This window comes from Motacilla alba, chromosome 2 (assembly GCF_015832195.1).
Source record: "Motacilla alba alba isolate MOTALB_02 chromosome 2, Motacilla_alba_V1.0_pri, whole genome shotgun sequence".
Classification (NCBI taxonomy): domain Eukaryota; kingdom Metazoa; phylum Chordata; class Aves; order Passeriformes; family Motacillidae; genus Motacilla; species Motacilla alba.
This window is the reverse complement of record NC_052017.1, coordinates 37,087,326-37,109,635: the sequence shown is the minus strand read 5'-3', so window position 1 is coordinate 37,109,635 and position 22,310 is coordinate 37,087,326. Positions and strand designations below refer to the sequence as shown.

Genomic DNA, 22,310 nt, shown 5'->3' with positions numbered 1-22,310 from the left:
CTCATTTTGAAACAAAATCATCTTTATTTACTTATACATAACCTTTTTCATGTAGGGAATAAGTAACCTAATTTCTAGATTATGAAAGCCAGAATAATCTGAAATTAGGAGTAGTAATAAATTTTCAAATAACCTCCAGTTTCTTAAATCCTTTCTAAAATGCTTAAGTAGAAAGTATAAATAATTTCCTTTTGTTGTGTAAAGTACCTTTCCCATAATTTTCAGTTTCTATATAGTAATTTTATGGATCTATACAACCTAGAAGCAGAAGTTATTCATGTCTGACAGAGTACCTTGTTTAGCTTTGAAGTGCTTTTGATGTTTGAACTCCAGGGTACTTTTGGGGTACTTTTGGTGTTGAACTGAGTCCTCTGACTGATATCATAAGGTTGTGACTATTTCTTTGTCTCTTAAGCACTGGCAGCAATCTAAATATTCTGCATGACCCTCAGTAACTGCTGTGAGTGGTCTCTGTGTGGTGTGCAAGCTGTGAAGTTTCCTAGACAAACTCACTACACAAACTCTTGAAAATCCTTGTCCTTATCTCCTCTCCTTTAATGAAAGCAACCTATTTTGTCTAGAAAATCTATGTTGTCCTAGAACATGGAGCAGCCTAGGGGTATCAGGTCCACAGGGACATTGCCTCAGGTCAAGAAGGCAGTAGAATAGAAGAAGGTTTCAAGTGACTGAACTTTAAGAAAGAACATTCTTAATGTCAGCTGTTTTCTTAGGCGGTTGCTGGTGGGGAGACATGGAGTGCCTTGGTGTCCACTATATCCATGTTACAAGACTTACACTTTCCTCTCAAAATTCAGTCTCTAACCACATTCAGCAGTGGTAGTAGAAGAGGGAGAGTCTTAATGAAGCACTGGAACAGGCTCCCAGGCAGTTGGATCGCCATCCTTCAAGGTAAAGACGGGTAGAAGTTGTACTTAAGGACTTGGCAATGCTGTACTAACAGTTGGACTCAACAATCTTAAAGGTCTTTTCTAATCTAAACTATTCTATATAAGCAGGAGAAAGGAAAATCTAATGCTTTCAGCTACCTGGTCCCTGAAAAAGCAGGGTTGAGGAGAAATGTCTAATGTCTATGTCAGCTGAATATCAGAGTCACTATAGGAAGGGATTAAAATATTCAGCTGATCATCAGGTGTTGCTGTGTTGGATTTAGATTATGTCAAACTCAAACTTTTTTTTATTCTCATTTGGCAGCTCTTGCTTCCTACCTCTGTTCATCCTATTAGGTTATTTCATTTTCAAAGCTCTCACTTATTTTGATAAAACAAGTCAATTGTGCAGAAGGTTTGACATCTCTTTTGAATCACTAGAGTTTGCCAGAAATGATACGTGAATAGGCAATTGCTCTCTCTGATAGTCCTGTTTATAAATTGCAAAAGATTAATGGCTGGTATTCTGACTGTGGAATATGAAGACAAATTAGTTAAAAAGGTTTTTTGCTTGTGGCACTGAAAAGAACAGTTGCAGTATTTGCCCTTTTGGAGCCAGCTTTTAACTTTAGGTGGGCGTGGATCTCAGAACTGCTGAGAGCTGAAGGAAAGGCAGAGGTGATAGCAGTTAATAAGACAGAAATTGTGAAATAAAAGCAACCTCCCTCCACATCTGTGTGTGTTACTGTCAGAAATTTCCTTTCTCTCAGAAATGATTAAATGAATACATAAGAATGTAGCAGAAAACCTTATAATGGGAGGCAGCATGCAGGCCTAAATGGTCTCATAGGTCCTAAATCTTCCAAAATCTGCTTTCAGTGGATTATCTCTTACTCACTGAGATGTCTTCCAGGCAAGTTACAAATATGTTTCCAGTTGTTTTAATGGATTTGGTCCTGTAACTACATTCTTTGAGTTACATCAGAGTCGGAAAGACTTTCTGCCTGGAGGAGGATGGAGGAATATATGAATGAAATTAAAATGCTATGGTTGGGCAGGTAGAGGCTAACTAGAACTTCTTTGAAGTTTTTGGCTGGAATTGTGGGAAAGAAGACAATGTTGAGTATTGCACATTGTAAAACTGTACATTGAAAAATACCATTTTATACATGAGGGAATTAGTATAGACAGGGGAAAAGATAGTATACTAGAGGGAAAAGGAAGTCTCTCTTCCGGTCTTGTATTGAAAACATTCATGAAAAAATCTGCCTGTTTAAGCTGCAAAGAGAGAAATCTCTTCACTTTTTGCCCTACACTTACCTGTATTTGAGGCAGTTTTTTTTTTCTTCCAGCTTCTTCAATCAACATGCAAAGTCAGTCAACTCTAACAAGCAATTGAAACTTAAGAATAATTGTGCTGGGGAGTTTTTACAGAAACCACTTTCCATAATCAAGTCCTCACTTCCAAGGAAAGAAAAATTTTAAACTCTTTGTTGTGCAGTCTTCATCTATCTTTTTTTGGTCTATTTTCACATTTATTTTTAAAAATAAGAATCTGAGTAGGGAATCTGAGATTCTGGATTATTAATAGTAGGCGCAGATAACAGATTTCACTGTAAAAGTGGCAAAACATTGTCTCTTCCAGTTAGCAATCAGTGACTCCTGGTTCCCTTTCTCAGACACCAGTAAGGACATAAAAAAGACCCAAAGACAAACAGACAGGGGTATGTCCCAGTCTGGGATACAGAAAAAGTGAAGAAAATGTGCAGCAAATTGTATTTTTTGTCAATTTCCGCCCCCTTCCCCCCAATAATTTCTTCTAAAAATGCATTAAGAGTAAAGTGTTTTAGTAGTGCTTATACTGGGCTTTGGTTGATGATACGCTCTTCCAACACCCATAAAATCTTTCCAAGTAATGTTATACAGACTCTGGACACCGTTTTTTTTCTTTTTTTTGGTCAGTAAATTTGCACTCCCATAGGTACCTGTAATATATTCTTCACTGTGTCTGTGCAGCCTCTTCTTGGAGCAAATATGTTTCCTCTAAAGAATTGCTATTAAACACAACTGCCCCTGATGTGAACAAATTCCACTTCAGAACCTCCAGGCCAGACTTTTTTAGCTCCCAAGTTCTTTTATCACTCCTCTCATGTCTTTTGTAGTCTCTGGAGATACTGCTATTCTGTGTACTTACTTACATCACAGCTGACAGTTGTGAGCCTTATCCTCTGAAGGAATGGAATTGCAACCCAGTACCTCCTTTTAAAAGCTTTATATTGGAAGAAAAAAACACACATTTGAACCACACTTTTGAGGGCATACTGCCCACACCTGTGTTTTTTTGGTTTTTTTTAGCTCAATTGAAAGTGAAATCTTTCAAGGTTTTAAATGGTTAAAAAGGACTGACTTCTTTTCAGCAAAGAATTCAATATGGCACTTACACCTAACTCCCCCACAGATTTTAAAATCTGAATTATGAATTCATATCATGTATTTAAACTGAATGGTCTACTGGTAGACCATACAGGTACTTTCATATATATAATTGTTTGATGAGGTGACCTCAAAGTATGGTTTCAAAAATAGATTTAGTCTGTTTTATATTTAGATAGGTCTCATTGTATTGTGGTGGGATAACTTTAGATACAAATGCATAGCAAATATACTGAATTAATTTGTTAGCAATTTTTTGATGGCTATAAATGTTTCTTTTTATCCCTTAGAAAGGAGATTTTATAAGGTAGTCTCTGAACAGGTTTTATCCTTTCCCCAGCATAGCCTATTTTCTCTGCATCAGCGGACTTGTCATGATAATCAACTTTTTTGTCCCAACCATCAATCACTCCTGATTACAGCTGGGGAGAAGTTCTGTTCTGTTGATCAGCCCATCAGTGCACATAATGTTACACCTGGAGACAAGTGAAAATCATCCCTTGGTGGGAGAATCACTTGCCTTCAAGCCTTTTGTCTGAAGTATTTTAATTTACATTTAGAGTATTGAAATTGTCAGTGCTTGCTTTGATTTTTTTATTTCTTTGACAAAAATAATAAGTTCAGTTGATCTTTCCCTACATGATAGAAGAAGAATGCTTTTCTATTTCAACTATCTTATGTTCTTTTTCACTTTATTGTACAAACATTGCAATAATTATAACAATGTAAATTAAAAATAGAATTTTTATGTGGTACTCCACTAGAGAAATTTAGTATTCTTATATGCTAGCCCAGAATTTTTAAAAAAGCAATTTTGTTGGCTTTTAATTAGATATCCTGTTAGGGTAATATTAGTATTCAATTTACATGAAGGTTGTATAGCAAATTTCATAGCAATTAAGTAATCAAAATCTAAAGGCATAATTCCTTTATATAATGAATTCTTCTTATATTGTGGTCATTACTGAATAAAACTTTTTTTTTCCTTGTAATAAAGGTAGTTTTCAGATGTCACAAGAAAGATGAAATTTCAGCTTGAGGAAGCACTTTATTTTTTCTAGTAATTTAAATATTACTTTGAATTAGCTATCAGAATGACCAGATGTAGTTTAATTGTACCATTCTTTTTTTCATCTATGGTCACTTTTTTATTTTAGGTATCTTCTCTAAATAATCATTATCACAAGTTAATCCTATCACATGTCAAAAAACCACAACCTATAAGACAACTATAAAGCTGATACTTCAAGGATTACAGGATGAAGTGTAAATGAAGAAGAAAGAATGTAACAGGGTGGGGTGATAAAGATTTGATTAGCAATTGTGTTTTTACATAAAAAGTTTAATTAGCAATAGCTCATTTACCTATTCCTGCTGGTCATTTTCAGAACAGTGATATATTGTTTTTTTTGCCGTGAGCCATGCCACCCAATAGAAGGTGTTGGGTTTTCATTAGCTGCAGACACTTCAGCATTATTATCTCTCACCTTAGTCTACACACCAATACAAAACATGTCTAAATCTTGTAATTCAATAAGCCAATTGTATATGCAGTAGTTTTAAAACTATGGGATATTTGCTCAGATGTTCTGTTTCTTTTTAAATTGGTGATAAAAGCAGTAAATTGCAAATCAAATAATCACTGAGCCTCAGTCCTTATATTCTGTCTGCTTGAATACCTTGTTTGTCAAATACAGAATTTCATCACTTGCATAGAAGTTGTTCTTCCAAAATGACAATCTGTTTATTTTTATGGTTTAGTAATTAATCTGAGCATATGGCATAATTTTTATTTTACAAATACATCAATCTACGTTACCTTTTCCAGACTCTTATCACTTTTTATAATGACAGGACAGAAAATTATTTTTTTGTTATTGAATAGAGATTTTTAATGGGTTTCCAGTAATGCAATTCCAGCCAAATAGCCCATCACAAGTCACCTGGCATTCTTCAATTTATTCTCTAGCATGTTTTTCATACCAGAGCCATATGTAAGGATAAATGGTTGAAAGGATAAATGGTTGTAATAAAATAAATTTCTAATATAAACACATTCTGAGAAGCAGGAATAAATGAGTAAGAATATCTGAGGATGTCAGAATACATGCAGTATATGGAAATAATTAACATTTAGGACACTGGAAGAATGAATATTTTTTAATGCATTTAACAGTATTTTCTTTTGTGTCATTCTCAGGGGCAAGGAATTTTTTATTCCAAAATTATTTAACACGCGTAATCTGTATCTCTTCAGTGTTTGAAAAGGCTGTAGGAATGAAACCTCCTTCACACGAGAGCTAAGAAAATATACATCATGTATATGTAAAAATGGTCCAGAAATATTTTGGCTATTCTTCTAGAGTCTAAGCTCCATCTCCTGAATGTGACAGGCCTTTCAAGCATGGTAAACCATCAAAAAAAAAAAAAAAAAAAAAAAAAGGCAAGAAACAAGGAGAGGACATCTATTCCGAAGAAGAAGGCAGCAGATGGAGTGGCATTCAGTGGTAGGAGTAGGGACAGCAGTGAGAAAACAAAGGTTCTGGTCCAGACGCTGAGGTGTGTTGTTCTAAGGTATGCAAGAGTAAGAAGGAGCTATATAGGAGAAGAAACAAATAAACAATATTGAGTAATGGGTGCAGTGATGCAGAGTTAGAAGATCAATATGTGGAAAAAAAAGGAGACTCTGAGTCTGTCATGGTTAATGATTAACATTTGGGATATAGTGACAGAAATAAGTGATTTGAGAAATGGAAAGTTTCAAGTGGCAAAGTAAACAGTAGGAGAACAATTAGAGCCATCCAGGAGCTATTAATGTCAAATGATCATAAAGCTATTTGTTGAAACCCCAGAAAGTTATCCTAAGGAAAGTATGTCCAAGTCTGTTGTGGTGCGTTGCTGTTTTGTATATTGATTAAGTTCACGTTTAGTATGTTCTGGACACCCCTTGTTACTTGGTTTTGCCATGGTTTTCCCTTCCCACCTTTGACATGTCAATCCCCCTGTCTTCTCCCCTGTTGTTATGTGTTCTTGCTTAGTCGCTCCCCTGGTCCCCCTCTGCCCCTTTGTCCATCACTTGGCGGCTCCTCCCCTTCTTCTGGAACTGTCTACCTTAGCCATCGAGTGATTGGTTCAGAGGCCAGGGTCCCTCCCGCAGGTCATGCCCGTTGGTCCTTCCCAATGTCATTCCCTTGCCTTTCCATGCCCCCCTGCTTCCCATTGGCCATGGAATTGGCTCCTCCCCAGTTTCCTCCCTCCTTATAAACCTTTGCACACCCTATTTCCCCCTGGAGCTCAATAAGTCTGGATTGTGGCCCAGGGTGGGGTCCACTCTCTTCTTTTCTTGCTGCCGTTTGCCATTCTAGGTAGGTGCCGTCCAGATCCTGGGAGGTTCAGGAGACTGCCCCCCAGTAAGTCCAGAGAGCAGAAAGGCTTGAGGACAGAATCTTGAAATACATGACCCTGGCCAGTGCGAGTCTTTTTCTTCTTTTTGAACGGGGAGGAGGTTTGTCATCCTGACGTTCTTCAGCCGGGGTTACTTAGGATTCAGATCTTCTCCAAAGTCAGCCTTAATTCATTTTCGTTTTCTTACTCACCAATAAAACCTATACAAAAGTTAAAGTGGTTGAATTCTATCAGCCTTTTTCTGGTGGTTACAGTAAGGAATAATGAGAGAAGCAGTTCTAGAATTGGTTAAATGGGCAACTGATTTAAATCTGGATTTTCAAAATTAGCGATGATTGCACGTCATCTTTCTCAGAAAGTCTACTTGTATTCAAAAGATGTCGATTTCTGTATTCCCTGAATGGGAAAGGGAAGGCAAAAAATATTTGCCTTCCTTCTCCTCACCTCTACTCATGTCTTCATGTTGGCAATTTGCTCCTGACATGTATAGTAAGTGATCAAGTCTCAGTGAGGAGGTATAAAAACTTAGGGTAATTGGACTACGAATTTTAACTCAAGTATTGAAACTGATTGTGGCAGTCATAAGAATCTGTATGTTTTGCAGGCATGATTCCTTTTTTCTGTAAGAAAGGTCCCACCAATTCTAAATATGCATTTTTAATTGAGTATCTCTATTCACAGCAAACTGAGGGGTTTGAACTATGGCTATGAAGCAGGATTTTCCTTGGCTAAGTGGGTAACAGCAGCTCATTTCATTTCAGTATGTTGTTAATAGAACATGAATTACATTTAGGACAAGGCAGGAGCTCCTGGTGTTTCACTGCAAGCTGTTTTGTTGTGTGCAAAGACACATTTTCAACCTGATAAGTGATGATAACTTGTAACCGGTGAGTGATGGGTTGGCCCTTGAGGACCTTTGGCTGGGGAAAAGCATAATTCTCTTTCATCAGAGCCAACAGATAAATGAATAGAATGATGATTTTATCATTAACATCAAGTCATTTTCTGAAATTCTTGCACTGTAAATAACGACACATTCAGACATATTATTATAGAATCCTAGAATCATTAAGGCTGGAAAAGACCTTAAAGACCATCAAGTCCAACTAAACCATGTCTCCAAGTGCCACATTTGCACATTTTCTGCAAAGATAGAGTTTAAATTCTGTTGCTGCCCACTGTGGTGATATGCAGGACCAATTATGTGGCCTGTCTAATCAGATCAAGGAGGTAGAGGCTCTCTCCTGTAAAATATCAAGGGGCTTATACCCATATTCCTGAACCTATAAAAGTCATAGACCTGTTTGACTTACTGAAAGATGTTTGCACATGACTGAATAAACACTTTGGCTATAGAGTTAATCCATCATTAGCAGGTAACTGCTTGTCCTCCTACCATATTTGGGCTAGTCAACCCTTTGTCTTGGCCTGAAAGCTCACAGTTTTATTCCTGGCCGGTTGTCTGCCTAAAGCAACCTGCTAGATTTAGCTTCTGTAAGCCTGGAGGTGCTAATACATCTTAAGCCACTTAGCAGGAAGTAATATCTAGTGTATATTTGAAATGCAAAACACAAAAAGGAAGCCTACAGAGTGGAAGGAAGGACAGGTAGCTTGCGAGGAATGCGGAAAAATTGTGGTGGATGAGGAGCTCAGCATGACCCGTTGATGTGCACCTGTAGCCTAGGCAGACAACTGAACCCTGGACTGCATCAAAAGCAGGGTGGGCAGCAGATCGAGGTTCTGCCCCTCTGTCCACTCTGGTGAGACCACTCCTGGAGTGCTGTGTCCAGCTCTGGGTGCCCCCACAGGAAAAGGGCGTGGACTTGCTGGAGTGAGTGAGTCCAAAGGAGGGCTATGAAAGGGATCAGAGGGCTGCAGCACCTCTTCTATGAAGACAGGCTGGGGGAGTTAGGGCTGTTCAGTCTGGAGGAGAGAAGGTTCTGGAAGGACCTTACTGCAGTCGTCCAGTGCCTAAAGGGGGCCTACAAGAGAGCTGGAAAGGGATTATTTACAAGGGCATGTAGTGACAGGAGTAGGAATGATGTCTTTAAACTGAGACAACCCAAATTTAGATCAGATATTAGTGTGGAATTCTTTACTGTGAGGGTAATGAGGCACTTGAACAGAGAAGTTGTGGATGGCCCATCCCTGTAAGGTTTCAAGGCCAGGCTGAATGGAATTTTGCATAATCTGGTGTAGTGGAAGTTGTCCCTGGCCCTGTCAGGGCTGTTGGAAAAAGAAGGTCTTTCAGATCCCTTATGACCCAAGGCGTTTCGGTTCTGTGATGTGGCTGGTGGAGTGGGTGGCACACAGAGGCACATCATCCAGAGCTGGGAGTGGAGGCCTCACAAGGCTCTGAGGAGACTGACATGCATGGGAACAGGAATGACATGGTTCCAGCCATTAACTCTGAAAGCCAGGAAGATGCCCTGGGAATATTGACTTGTCTCAGGCCAGTTAATTTGCCTCAGGCAGATAACTTACTGGCAAATATTTGTCATAATTTGGTAGGTCATAGGAACCTATTTCTCTAAGTCCTTTCTTTTACAGTCACAACATTTGCTGTCTGCTATTACTCTTCCAAATCCATGGTCTGAACTCACACCCTTAAGGTCTTTTCAAGGTAGGGTCCTTGTTTTTTCGGTCTATCTAAGGTTCATTCGTGTTGAAATAACAGTCATTCTTGAAATTATTATACTATAAAGCACAGTCTTTGGGAAATAAATGGAGTTATTTATTTAGTCTATTTATTTGTATTACATTTTGTTGGTATTTCTATTATGAGATGGACTCAGATGGGATCTAGCTCTTGGATCAAAAGTGAGAAAGTACCTAAAATGAAAAAATAGTCTCAGTTGAGACTGAAAGTTCTAATGATTATCCACCTTCTTCTGATGTCATACTCCCTAGATATCATTATGTGGTGCTTCTGATATGCACTGTGTCTTTATATCTGTTCATAAAGTGCTGCACAAATTATTTGCAACCCACTAGGACAAGGACTATGGATTTTGGGTCTGTGACAAAACTGTGAGTCTCTTACAGCTGGATGTTTGCTGGGAATATTTATCTATCTCTCAAGTGTACTCCACTCTGGAAAGCTTTCCATCTAATATTATATTTCTGTTGAGAGGGCAGCTTTCCCATGCTGTGTGTGTAACTATAGAAATACTTATACATATACAATTACCTTTCTCAAACAGGTTTGCTAGAATATTTAAAAAATGGGAAAATATTCTCATGGTCATCTCTAGCAGTGTTAAGTAAAACCTAGAAAAAAAGAGCAGAAAATTCAAGTCATTTCCATTTGAGCTGGTTTTTTTAAGGTTCTGGTGTTCCTAATTTTTTATTTTTCACTATTTCGTAGCATATATTTATTCACAAGCTACCATTAGCACCTGAGTATTAGTATATAAGTGCCAACCAAGATGATGCACTCAAACAAATGCTATAGTGAGGCTAAGCATTTAGCATATTCCAAGTTGATTATGACACATTCTTGTGGTGAAAACAATTTTTTTTCTCAGCTGATGTGTTTCTGTGATGTACATTTGGTTTCGTTGGCTTAGTCAAAGGTTGTTTGTCCATCTTTAAAATCTTCACACTGTTTCCAGATGGAGTATTGCACTTGTATTGCTTTCAGTTGCCAGTCCAGGGTGAAATAAATGTCAACAGTTCTGTTGACTTAAGTGGTGCCAGGATTTCACCCACATAATCTAGACTCAACATGTTTACTTTCTGCTTTGGTTTTATTTTTCTCTCTTTCATAGGAAGGAGGTTCTTGCCATTTCCAAAGGGCAAGGAAAATATCATGGTTCATTGTTTCTAGATTTTGGTGTATAATGATTGCATATGCCTGAATGTTGAAACAGTTGTAAAACTCATGCCCAAATATTGTTTTGTTACAGGAAAAGTAATGAAGCATATTAGCTTTGGTCAAAAAATAACTTTTGGATCAATATGATGGATAACATGTCTGTTAGGAAGGTAACAGAACACAGCTGGGATTTGAATAAATCAACCAAATTCCTTCTTTTGCAACAGAGCTTCTGCAGTAATTTTCTAACTTCCTATCATACGTGATTTCAACATAGGTTTCAAAAGAGGTTGGAATATTGAAGCAAATAGCTCATTCTTGAAGATCTTTTGTTGTTTTTAACACAATGAATTAGCTCATTACAGCTGAATATGTAGTGGAAAATAGCATCTGTTTACACTGCAGAATTATAAAAATTACTTACCAGTAACAGAATAAGGAGCAATTTGCAAAAGCTAATCGTATTTGTGCACTTATTTGCAAAAACTAAGTAGTGAATACATACCCAAGAGAAAAAAAGAACTTACTGGTTTATGCAATTTAATAGTAATGTTAAGCATGACATATTAAAGAAATTTTTTAGGGATCAGTTTTAAAAGTTATAAAGTGGACGTAAAAATGTGGCTGCCCCATATTGCTGCTTCACCTGTACCCAGTGGTGCTTGAACTCCAGAAATCATCCTGAAGCTCACTGAGCCCAAATCAGTTCAAACTGTCCATACACTCCAAATGTACACCACCAGCTTAGAAACCCATGAGGAGATTTCCTTGTTGAGAGTTCTTAGTTTCTGTAGATAGAAGTTTTCAGTACAACATGCTCCATCGTATAAATTTGGGGTGCTGCAAAGCACACTGAGGCATACTAATTATCCCAGCAGTGAGATGTCACAGATGCAAACTGAGAACTACTCACAGTTTCAGTTCATCATTGGAGGTGAAGTAAAAGACTCCTATTTCCATTTTATTCAAAGAAGGCTCAGAAATCTCTGCAGGTTTTTACTAAAGAAACCTGTTTTCCAAAAGTAACTTTTAGGGACTGGGGAAGACATGCTGTCTTTTCCTTAGCCCTGCCATAATAAAAGGAAGAACTACATAAAAACAAGAAAGAACAAATAAATAAGTATAAATGTGTTAATCAATTTTGTGAACAGATATGAAGAGATTTGCTTACTCCAAAAACTTTGGAGTCTCAGCATTAAATTTCTGTACCATTTGGAAATTTCAATCCTTAAGTAACCTCTGCCCAAATGAATGTCTTAGGTTTTAAAACCAGCTTTTATACCTGTCTAGTTTAACCTTTTTTTTTTACTTTATGCACCTTATGATTTCATGCAACTGTTCCAGTTTTTAACCTGATAACCTGTGCTTGACTAGAGGAGATGAGAAACATTAAAGCCAATGTAAAAGTATAGAGCATCTCTGAGATGTTTGTCCTATAGCACTTCAACATCTAAAATGTCCAGTTGATTTCAGAGGCACTGTTCTTATCCAGTAAAGTTTATCGGATTTCAGCCAGTTTCTTTTATCTTCAATTTGGTTTTGTTCCATGGGAAAAAAAACAACAACAACAACAAAACAACAACAAAAAAAACAAACAAAAAAAAAAACCAACCACCCAGGTTTTCAGATTTCAGTATAACATCAAACAAGTAGAAAGTTTTGTAGGAAGGAGACAAAATGTAACCACAATGTAAACAGTAAGTGATGTCAGAACATCTCTTTAAGTTTTGTACGCTATTTAATATCCCTAAGTCTGGCTTCCTGCATGGAACCTAACTGCTTACAGGAATAAAAGATTCTGACCTGTCAGCTTTGTACTGGAAGGTATCATTGCCGTTTCTGTATTGATGGTAGTACAACAACCTACATGTCTCATTGAATAAATCCCAGTTTTCAGCCTTCACTACTTTTGGAACAACTTTATCTATCCACATGTGTGTATTACTTTAAGAACCAACCATATTAATTGATTTAATGACTAACTTTAGCGGCAGATTTAATGACTTGCTCACAAGCAGGTCTGTGTGCTCTAGGTATGTGTTAAGGTAATGATTCAAAGTGCTAAGGCTCTTTGATAGTTGGTAGAAAAGTAGTGGCAAATCCTGTAGGTACACACAATGTCTTCTGAACTTCACTGAGGCCCTGAATATGTTCCCGGAATCACCCAAGGATGACTGAAAGTAAGGCAAAACAAATAAAAAATATGTAAAGGAATAAATAAAACTGTATTGTAGACTGACCTATCTTCAAGTTCCTATGCCTTATAAACCTTTGTCCCCTCTGGATATTTGGATTATTTTTCTCAAAATATTTTCTCCTTGGCTAATTGTTTAGATAAAACTAGTTTTAATGCAAATTTACTTCCATGGTAAGGCACTAGTTTTTATCACCACTAAGCTATTTATATTCTATTTATTTTGATTCACTACATAAAGCAATTTACTTTTGTTTCTAGTAGGTAGCATTTATTCATTTTACTTATTTTCCTTTTATTTTTTAATGTATTGTGTATTTCTGCCTAGAGAGAGAAGTCCTATGGATGCACCTATAGTGGGATTTTTTTTTAGCAAATTACAGGCATAGGACCCTTTTAGACATACAAAATGTGTCGAAATAAGCAAACAACTAGTGGGCTAAGATTTCTTTTATTCCAAGGAAATGCACTGCCTCTCTATGGATGTATCTGCACAGGGAAGGCTTGAGTGCCCTTTGGCATATAAAGAGAATGAAAGAATCTTTAAACTTTTCTGTCCTTAAATTATCATTCTTTGTGCATCTGTGAAAACTTTTCACAGTGGAAAAGTTCATTTTATGTGTATTTATGGGCTTCTACAAGAAGGCTGGAGATTTAACCAGGAAACCTACACTCAAGTTCACATAAAATAGAGCTGTATTCAGGAAATTTGAACATTTATATTTCTTACTGTGGATTTTGAATTTCTGCTTATTAGTAGGAGCTGATTTAAAGGACATCAGAAATATTTGCATTAAAATAATTATTGAAATTTAAATTGGAAATCCAAAATGAAAAATCTGTGTAACTGTATATTTTAATGAAAGAATCAGAAAGCTGAGCTGAATCAACATTTTTCTGAAGACAAAACTGAAACTTGAAAAGCTTCTAGTAGTTATAGTATTAAAAACAGTGATTGCAACAAATGTATTAAGACTGTGTTTAGGAGCAGTCACAATAACTCTGTGGACTCTCTTTTATGGTTTTGTGTATAGAAGTCATATTAACTTATTTGTAATTTCAAATATAAGGTTTGAATCCTAAGGAATTAGTAATTAAATATGCACTTTTTGAGCCTTTCCTGTTTTCCATGACATTCCTTGTAGTATCTTTGTGTCTGACCATTACTCTTCCATGATGCTTTGCTTCAGTCAAAAAATATCAGAAACTGAGAATTCAATGAGATTTTTATTGTGAATGTAAACAGACAGAAACAGTTTCCGTGGCAACAGAAAGCAGGTGAAAACACTCAGGCAAGGTACTCCAAACCCACCTACTCAACTTTCTTTAGTTCTAAGTTCACAAGATGCATGCTGATGGAATCAAGTGGGTTTTGTTCAAACAGTAAAAAGTTTCTAAATTAAATGAGTGTCTGGGCAGGTAAGTGTAAGTGTAGACCTTTGACTCCAATTAGGTGTTGCAAACAAACTCTTATTCAAACAGGTGCTGACTCCATATCCAACACTGTCATTCTTTTGATGACACAAGAAAAAACTGAACTTTTCAATACTATTCAGAAAATTGATATTAAGTTCAACAGCATCCATTGTGAAGTAAACATAATTTGTGTATAACCTGAATATTGAACTAAATTTATATTATTAATACAGTGTATAAAAAATATGTGGTAGTGTGCACTGCTAGTGCAAGGAATATGGGGTACGTTGCTACAAAGTAACAGTAGCATATATCATTTGTTCAAGTTCTCCATTTGGAATATATCAGTTCCAGATTCAAAACTGGAAGCATATTATATTTACTAAGCTGAATTAATAAAAGCTTTTTTTATTATATGCATAGCTCATAACAGTGTGTATAGATTAACTTTTTTCTTGTATCTCATTCTAATATTAATCTGAGATTAATCACTTGATTAATCTAAATGAAAAAAAAGTACCAAATGAGTTTAATATTCTCTTGAAACTCTAGCCGTAGTAAGATTTGCTATGGGGAGAATAAATGATGGTGCCAATTAATACAGTAAAGATGAGATTAAATGTTAAAGTTAATTTTATTGATGATAGCAGTTGTCAAAAGACCATGTTTCATTTCCCCATCAAAAGAGCATCCACTTAAACAATAATATTGCTTTGCAAGAGAGAATATATAAAATTCCAGATTGTAGAACTCAGTAACCTTGTCAAAATAAGCTTAAAACTGCTTTTTCTTAAGTATAAAAAGGATAAAATAGATGGCAAAATGAACGGCCTGTTTATTGTATTTCAACATTTAACAAAATTTTGTTGTGCTGCATGAAGTACTGGTGTTCTTAAAGGAAGTATGCCAGGTGTGAGAACTGATTGATTACTTGAGTTATATTCCCTTCAGTATATATATTTTGGCAAGGTGTATGTTTCCTCAGAATGCAGTGTGTTATATTCAGGCAGATTTTTCTATCTTGCCTAAATTATTTCAGGTAGTGTCACACTCAACGGCAGTTTATAGTACAAGCAGATGCATGGTCAAAAAAATACTGTCTTATGAAAGAAGTAAAGTTAGGTAGGAAATTTTTACCTTCTTCATCTGACCAAGATAAAAAAAGTTTTGCTTTCCATAACAAAAATATTATATTCTTTTTCATAATGAAATTGATTTTGCTATACTATGGATGGTTTTACCATAAGAATGATGTCGATGCCAATCTCGCACAATGTGATGCAGGCTCTTGCCAGGTGCAATCTCTCACAGTTATAGCAATGACTCTGGAAGAAGCCCAAGAACAGGGAGTGGGGTAGAGCAGATTAATTATGCAAGGGTGCTAGTGAGCTCAGGAAGCACTCATTCACTGTGATCAGTGAGTCTCAGGGTACATTAATGAGTATACTGAATAAATGTAGGAAGGAGAAGGAAGGAGTAGAGAGTTTTCTTTCCATAGAAAGATAAATACCCGGGTGTAGGTATGATATTTTATGAAAATCCCTTTGCTAGGATTTTCTTCTCCTGAGAAGCTGATAGGGCCTCATCTTCAAGTGTAAACAATTTGTTATCTACCACTGTGGAATGCAGCAGGTGCTTTCTTGATTGGTCAATGTGGGATGTTTCTACTTGGTGGCCAATCGAGGAGGCAGCAGCTCTCAAACTCTCTAGGAGTCACAGAACTTTGTTATTCATTCCTTTTCTATTCCTGTCTTGCCTTCTGATGAATCTTTCTCTCTATTCTTTGTAGTATAGTTATAGTGTGGTCTTTTTTAATATAATATATATCATAATGTAATAAACCAGCCTTCTGAAAAGGAGTCAAGATCTCTCCTTCACTAAGTCCAGACTGCCCTGAAGACCCACGGCAATACCCGAGGAATAACATATTGGGACATTTTATTCTGCCATAATGATGGAGAATTGTTTTGGGTTGTTTTCTACAGAAAATACCTTTGTGGTTCTTGACTTGTTATTGTCTGTTTGGTTCTAGAGAAAGGGTGAATTGATCAATCACAGTTTAGGGAGCAAAAGCTTTCTCTCAAAACATATTCAAAAGAAGTCCTGTTACTCATATCCTTGGTGTTAAGTATCAGGATTACATCTGAGTGAATAAATAATTAGATTACAGAGTTATGTTGTGATAGACTCCCCAAAAAAACTTAATTGGCACAACTCAGAAGATAAAAGCAAGCTTAGGAGAAGGTAGAAATAATGATAGGTAACATTTATCTGCACCATAATTGACTACAGATTGCATTTGTATGTATCTGGCAGAAATTAGGATACTTGTTCAGTATGAACCACGTCATCGTGTTGACATCATCTTTAAAAATTACATCACATATTTTTACCTAATCTCCTGTTCTGTGAAGGTTTGCACAGGAAATTAGTTGTTTCATGTACAGTGTCTGTAAAACTGCTTAAGTCTTTAGAGTTTTTCTGTTTTCTAGTGGGTAAGCACAGGACTTGTGTGTAATTCTGAATTTCCCATGTGCACTCTCTGGGCAAACAAATAGGGGGCCTTGTAAGAAAGCTGTTGGGTTTTTTTCATTTAATATAGCCTCATGTAAAAGCTTACCTACTAAATAGAGTAACTACATCTCTATGAAAAAGACTGCACAATTCTCTACAAAATTTTTAGCTGTTTCTCACTGTTAGAGCCCTGCTTTGGGCTGAACCAAGTGTTGGGCATCTCAGGGCTGTTAGACTTCATCCCTGTAAACTTCTCCAGTTTACTTACTGGAGAAGTTCCATAGAGATCAGCTCTGGTTATGTAAATGGCATGTAACTGGTAGGATACAGATGTCTCAGCTGCATCCTTCCCTGCAACCTTTCCTGGGCAATGCATGTGGCAATTCCCAGCAATTCCTGGCTGGCCAGGCTTTGGAGTCAGTAGAAAAAATGACACACTTGTTCCAAAAACAGAAGGTCATTTGAATTTTTTCACTTTGTTGTGTGCCTTAGGACATCAGTAAAATTATTTTTCAAATACTTATTGACAGCCCACCTATAGGAAAATATTTGTACTCAGAGATTTTGATAGTGTGTGACAGACCTCTCATAAGCAATTTCCCTAACTTCATGAAGAACAGAAACCTTCTTGGCTTATGCAGTTATGTATTATTGCTGTGCATGTGTGCCCAGCTCGCTAACAGTATTAGTTTGAACTGGGAATCTAATTTTTTGTTATTGTTTTAGAGCTTTTTGTTCTGAAGAATCCTGACATCAGTTGCTGTATTAGCCAAAATTGCTACTATTGTATTGTGAATAATAACAGAGGTGAGTGTAGGGTAGGGAAAAAAAAAAAAAAAAAAGATGGCATGAACTTCTGAAGTCCCAGGCAGACAGAATAGACTTTCCAGCACTCTCAGCCCTCCAAATTTTGTGGTTTCTTCAGGTGCAGACAGATTGTAGCCTTGCTATTGGTTTGCCAGGTAAAAGCATGGAGCCTTCTCCTGAACAGACATCTTTCAAAATGCATTATGAAATGAGAAGACATAATGCAAGATAGCTGGATTTAATTTTGTGAGGAAGAATCAGTGGAACATATTCACTTCACCTTTTGCAAAATGTTTCTTTTATTTGAACTGACTTTGATTATGAAGGTGTTGCCTAGAGGGAGTGATTAAGGCAGGAAAACAATCTGTAAGAAGAATGGTAACATGAGGTGGATCAGGAAGGATATGAAAAAAAAAAGATGCAGTGCTGTAGAGTTAAAATCTCTCTGAGAATAGGACAAAACCTGTTTTTTTTCTCAATGCAAAAACTAAGCACAATGTTTTTGTTGGACCACTGCCTAAAGAACATAAGTGAGAAGGCATATAATCTGGTGAAGTACATTAGTCAGGCAGACAAACTTATATTGAAGACTGCCATGTAGATATCTTGACTGTAATTGTGAGAGAATACTGTTGGGATTGTTTAAAACATTTCATCTTTCTCAGTGTATTTTACACATTTCAATTTGCTTGGTAATATGATATGATTGTGGTACAATACTCCACTTAAGCAAGGAAAATACAACTGAGTTTTTACACTGTGGGTCTGTTTTCTAACTGTTCACATCTGCATATGGTTTATTTATTCTTTTATAATATGTTTATCTGTGTGGTTGTAACATAAATATACAGACAGATTTTATAGACAAATCCTGTTCTATATTTGAGCAATTTGTCAAGGTTATAAAATGTATGACTTAGAAAAGTCCCTAATTATTTAACACTGGTACACAGAACCAGGGGAAAATATTAGGAGATGCTTAAATTGACTTGTACTACTCAAATAGGTAGGAAGTTGTTACAAATAACATTGAAAAGTGATTTGCTAGCAGACATTTTGCCACTTCATTGAAGTAGTTCCCACAGACCAAAGTTTGACTACTTGTAATTTTCAGGATCAGGGTCCTCAAAATTTATTTAAGGATTCTTGAATTATCAGCTTAGATACAAAGTAGTAAGAAAAATTATTATAATCAAATTGTGTATTTAGATAATTGTATTAGTTATATAACAATATTATTATATTTCATATTATTTATATCTTGCATAGTTATATATCATTACAATCAATAATAATAAAATAATTTTTACCTTCATGTTGTACATCTTTTTCAAGAATGGATACAGTTTCCTAAAGTTCTCTATAACATTACACCAGCAATATTGCACATATTTCTCATGCTTCATCACTGGCGTGAGCTGTCAATGACTTGTCTTTGCAGTGCTAGGATTAATTCTGTGCATCAAACATGGAAAATGTGGTGAAGGAAGAAAGTAAGCTCTTTCCTAAAGTATTCTTCTAATGTATTCTTTTGTAAAAGTGTTCCAAAAGGAAACCTTTCTCACCTTTCTGAAAGGGTACAGTCTCTTTATTCAGTTATGCATCATGGTTAGCAGCAAAAACTAGTACTTAACTTGTTTTTCACTCTTCTGCTGTCTCTTATTATTGCTTAATTTGGCATGAAAGTTGGGAATAATTATATTTTATGATATATCTTGTTTTTGTATTCATCCTACAAGTAAATACTTTTTCAGCAATGAATTTTATAGGCTACAAGTAAAATCCATTTAAGCAGTAAGGATGATTTTGGTCCTCTTATGGTTTCAAGAAATGATTCAGTGAGGTATCATCTTTTATGTTGCTTTCCTGAAAAATATGTTTATGGAATATTTTTGAATCTTCTACTCCTGCAAGGAGAGATAATGACAGAAGTCAGAAGTCTTCTTTTTTTTTTTTTTTTTTTTGTCTTTTTAATTAGAGTTCCAGTTCAGTTGTAAAAGTTCAGCAAAATCTAATTTGGAGCTGGTTAAATGCTTAGGAGCAGTCTGTTTGCTCTCACATAGAACTCCTATTAACATGCCAGCTACAGTTATATTGAAACAAGCTTAGATGGCTTCATGTCCCCACAGAGGAAAAAGATTTAAACTTTGAAATAAAAAGACTTGAAGACCTTATTTAAATAGAGGCTGAGTAATCTGGCAGCATGCTGTGGGAAGTGAGTTATGGACAACTCTGAGTAGCAGCTATCATACCTCTAAATTTGAGCATGTGTTTCCACTTTAGAGCAATTTCATTCATATATTTCAGAGCAGTGAAAAGGTCACCAATTTCTACACAGGCCCTCATTATATATTCCTTCAGCATCCAACATACAACTTGAGATGAGGTTTGTGGAACTATAGCTGAGACAGTTCGGAGAGAGCTGTTGATGCAGAATAATTAAACAATAATAATAATAAATAATAAACAGATTAATAAAACTCTGCCAACACTTCTGTGAAGAAAGCTGAGATTTGTATCAAACTAATATCAGCATTCATAGTTAGAGACCATGTTGTGAATATGTTTCAGATGTTTGACTAGTGACACTGTTAGTTAAGGGAAAAAAGTGCAGTCAGAATCTGAAGCTGACTGATGATTACATTTGACTAGAAACTCTAAAAATAGTTGACACCATAGCAACACAAGGGTGTACAGTATTATGTCATTTTTAATGCATCATTGTAACTTACCACTGGTCTTTCGGTTTGATTATAATTAACATCCTCTGACTGTTTGTATTTGGCTTACAGTATGTCTCGATGTTATGTGTTGAGAATTGTAAAAGGTGCATGATTGTGCTGTTTCTGTTCAAGTTGTTTCTAATTAAAAAACTTCACTGTCCAGTGTTCTTTCAATAAGGGTACCTAATACAAGATTTACATTATTTTAGGTATAGAGAAACTGGCTTTGCAACCAAACTGAATGATGCATCTCAATATCCAAGAGAGTGTGTGTGTGTGTGTGTGTATATCTACACATATATACACTTAGACATATATTGTGAATTGGTTTTAGACAAGGGCTCCTACTTCTTTCCTACTCACCTTACGCTTTTCAAATCTCAGGCATCTGGAAGGAATCAAGACTTTCCATGTAAGCTGAAAGTCATAATTTCTTCTATGAATCCTTAGAGTGATAGTTAGTCACTAGAACTCCTCTCCCCAAAATTCAGGACAACAAATAGCATTAAATAGCAGTCTAATGGGTAATAGATGCCAGATAACACAGGCTTCTTCTACCTGCATAAGCAGCTTAGTGATTGGAATGACTGTGTCTTTTTACCCTATTTGATACTTTAGGTTTTTAGCCACTAAATTCCATACATATGTTTTGATTCTTTTGATTCCACAATAGAAAGCATTTACCTTTCTTTTATGTTCTAAGTATTTTGTATTGTTCCACATTTTCTAAAAAGAAAATACTGACCTTTATAGGTCCTTGAGCTGACTAAGAATTGTTGCTTTTCATTTTTTTCAATTCTGTAATAGCTAAATTTTGATTACATTTCTGAAGTATTAACTTCTGTTTCAAGTAATAAAAGAGTTACTTTCCATAAAGTTTGAAGTTCAAAAGGAAAGATACAAGCAATTTCTCATATTGTCAACTTATCAACTGAAAGACTGTCTTTGTTATAAAATTTTAAATAATTAGTGAAGAAAAAAACTCTGAATATTCATCCAAATTTTCTAGTGGTTTTTTTATAAGGTTTAATCTAATAGTGCAAATACTAATCTTAAAATATACTTGCACATATATTAAAAGAATAAATTTGGTAGTAACTCTTAAAATAATAAGGTTATTTGTAATTTAATGCATCAAATTTAATAGCAGCGCATATATAAATCTATTTTAGCTTAACATTATAAAGTAGCCGAAATATATTTGGAACTGTGACAGGATTTGTGGGAGCTTTCTCCTTTGAAAGGATGCTCCTGGCTTTGAATTTCAAACACTAGCTTTTGTAGCAGGTGAACAAAAGTAATTCTGTCTTTTTAAAATTATTTTAAAATTTATTTTTAAAAAGCCAGATAATTACACATCTGCCTCACATTCAGTTAAGTCTTTGCTGATGGGCTTTGAAGGGTGTGTTTTATATTTTGCTTTCTTTTGTTTTGGCTTTAGTTTTGGGTTGGGATATTTTTACTTTGTTTTTTTATGTCAGTCTTTGCTGAGAAGTTGCTGATACCACTGTTAGTAGTAAACTGTTCTTTGAAAGAAGCGTTGATAAAAATTCTAGTTTGAAATAGAAACTGGAAAAGTACAAAGCTATCAGGAGGAGAATGCCATCCTCCCCGTTGCCTGAGAATTATTTTTTTCCTTGCGAAAGCAACATAAATATTAATAGAAAAAATAATGTAGCAAGGTAGACTAAAACAACCTAATTTTGGTGTGAAATTAATCTACTGTTATACAGTAATATACTGTATTAATTGAATTTGTGTGGCTCTAGTACTTTTTCCGTTGTTTTTCAAGCATCATTCTAATTATAATTTTCTGTTTGGTCACTACTTGGATAATGTAAGTGGTACCCGTTATTGAAAGGTAGTCTGTATTTGTACTAATACAGAGAATGCCAGTTTAGAAATGAGCCTGATTGCATGGTTCATTTTGTTCTCCTTTGTAGAGCCAGGCTGCGGCCCACTACAAAGGCACTAAACATGCCAAGAAGCTCAAAGCACTGGAAGCCATGAAAAATAAGCAGAAATCTGTTACTACCAAGGACAGCGCAAAGACTACCTTCACTTCCATCACTACCAATACCATCAATACCAGCTCTGACAAAACAGGTTAAGCG

The 22,310-nt window shown here is 35.8% G+C and overlaps 1 protein-coding gene across 6 annotated transcripts in view; it reads left to right on the top strand.

The window, feature by feature from the left end:
- Nucleotides 1-22,310, top strand: part of ZNF385D (zinc finger protein 385D) — a 415,154-nt gene that overhangs the window by 327,807 nt on the left and 65,037 nt on the right. For all 6 annotated transcript variants that reach the window (XM_038127127.1, XM_038127126.1, XM_038127121.1 and 3 more), the window contains one exon: nucleotides 22,140-22,302. In XM_038127127.1, coding sequence (XP_037983055.1) covers nucleotides 22,140-22,302 — 163 coding nt within the window. The remainder of the gene's footprint in view (nucleotides 1-22,139; nucleotides 22,303-22,310) is intronic.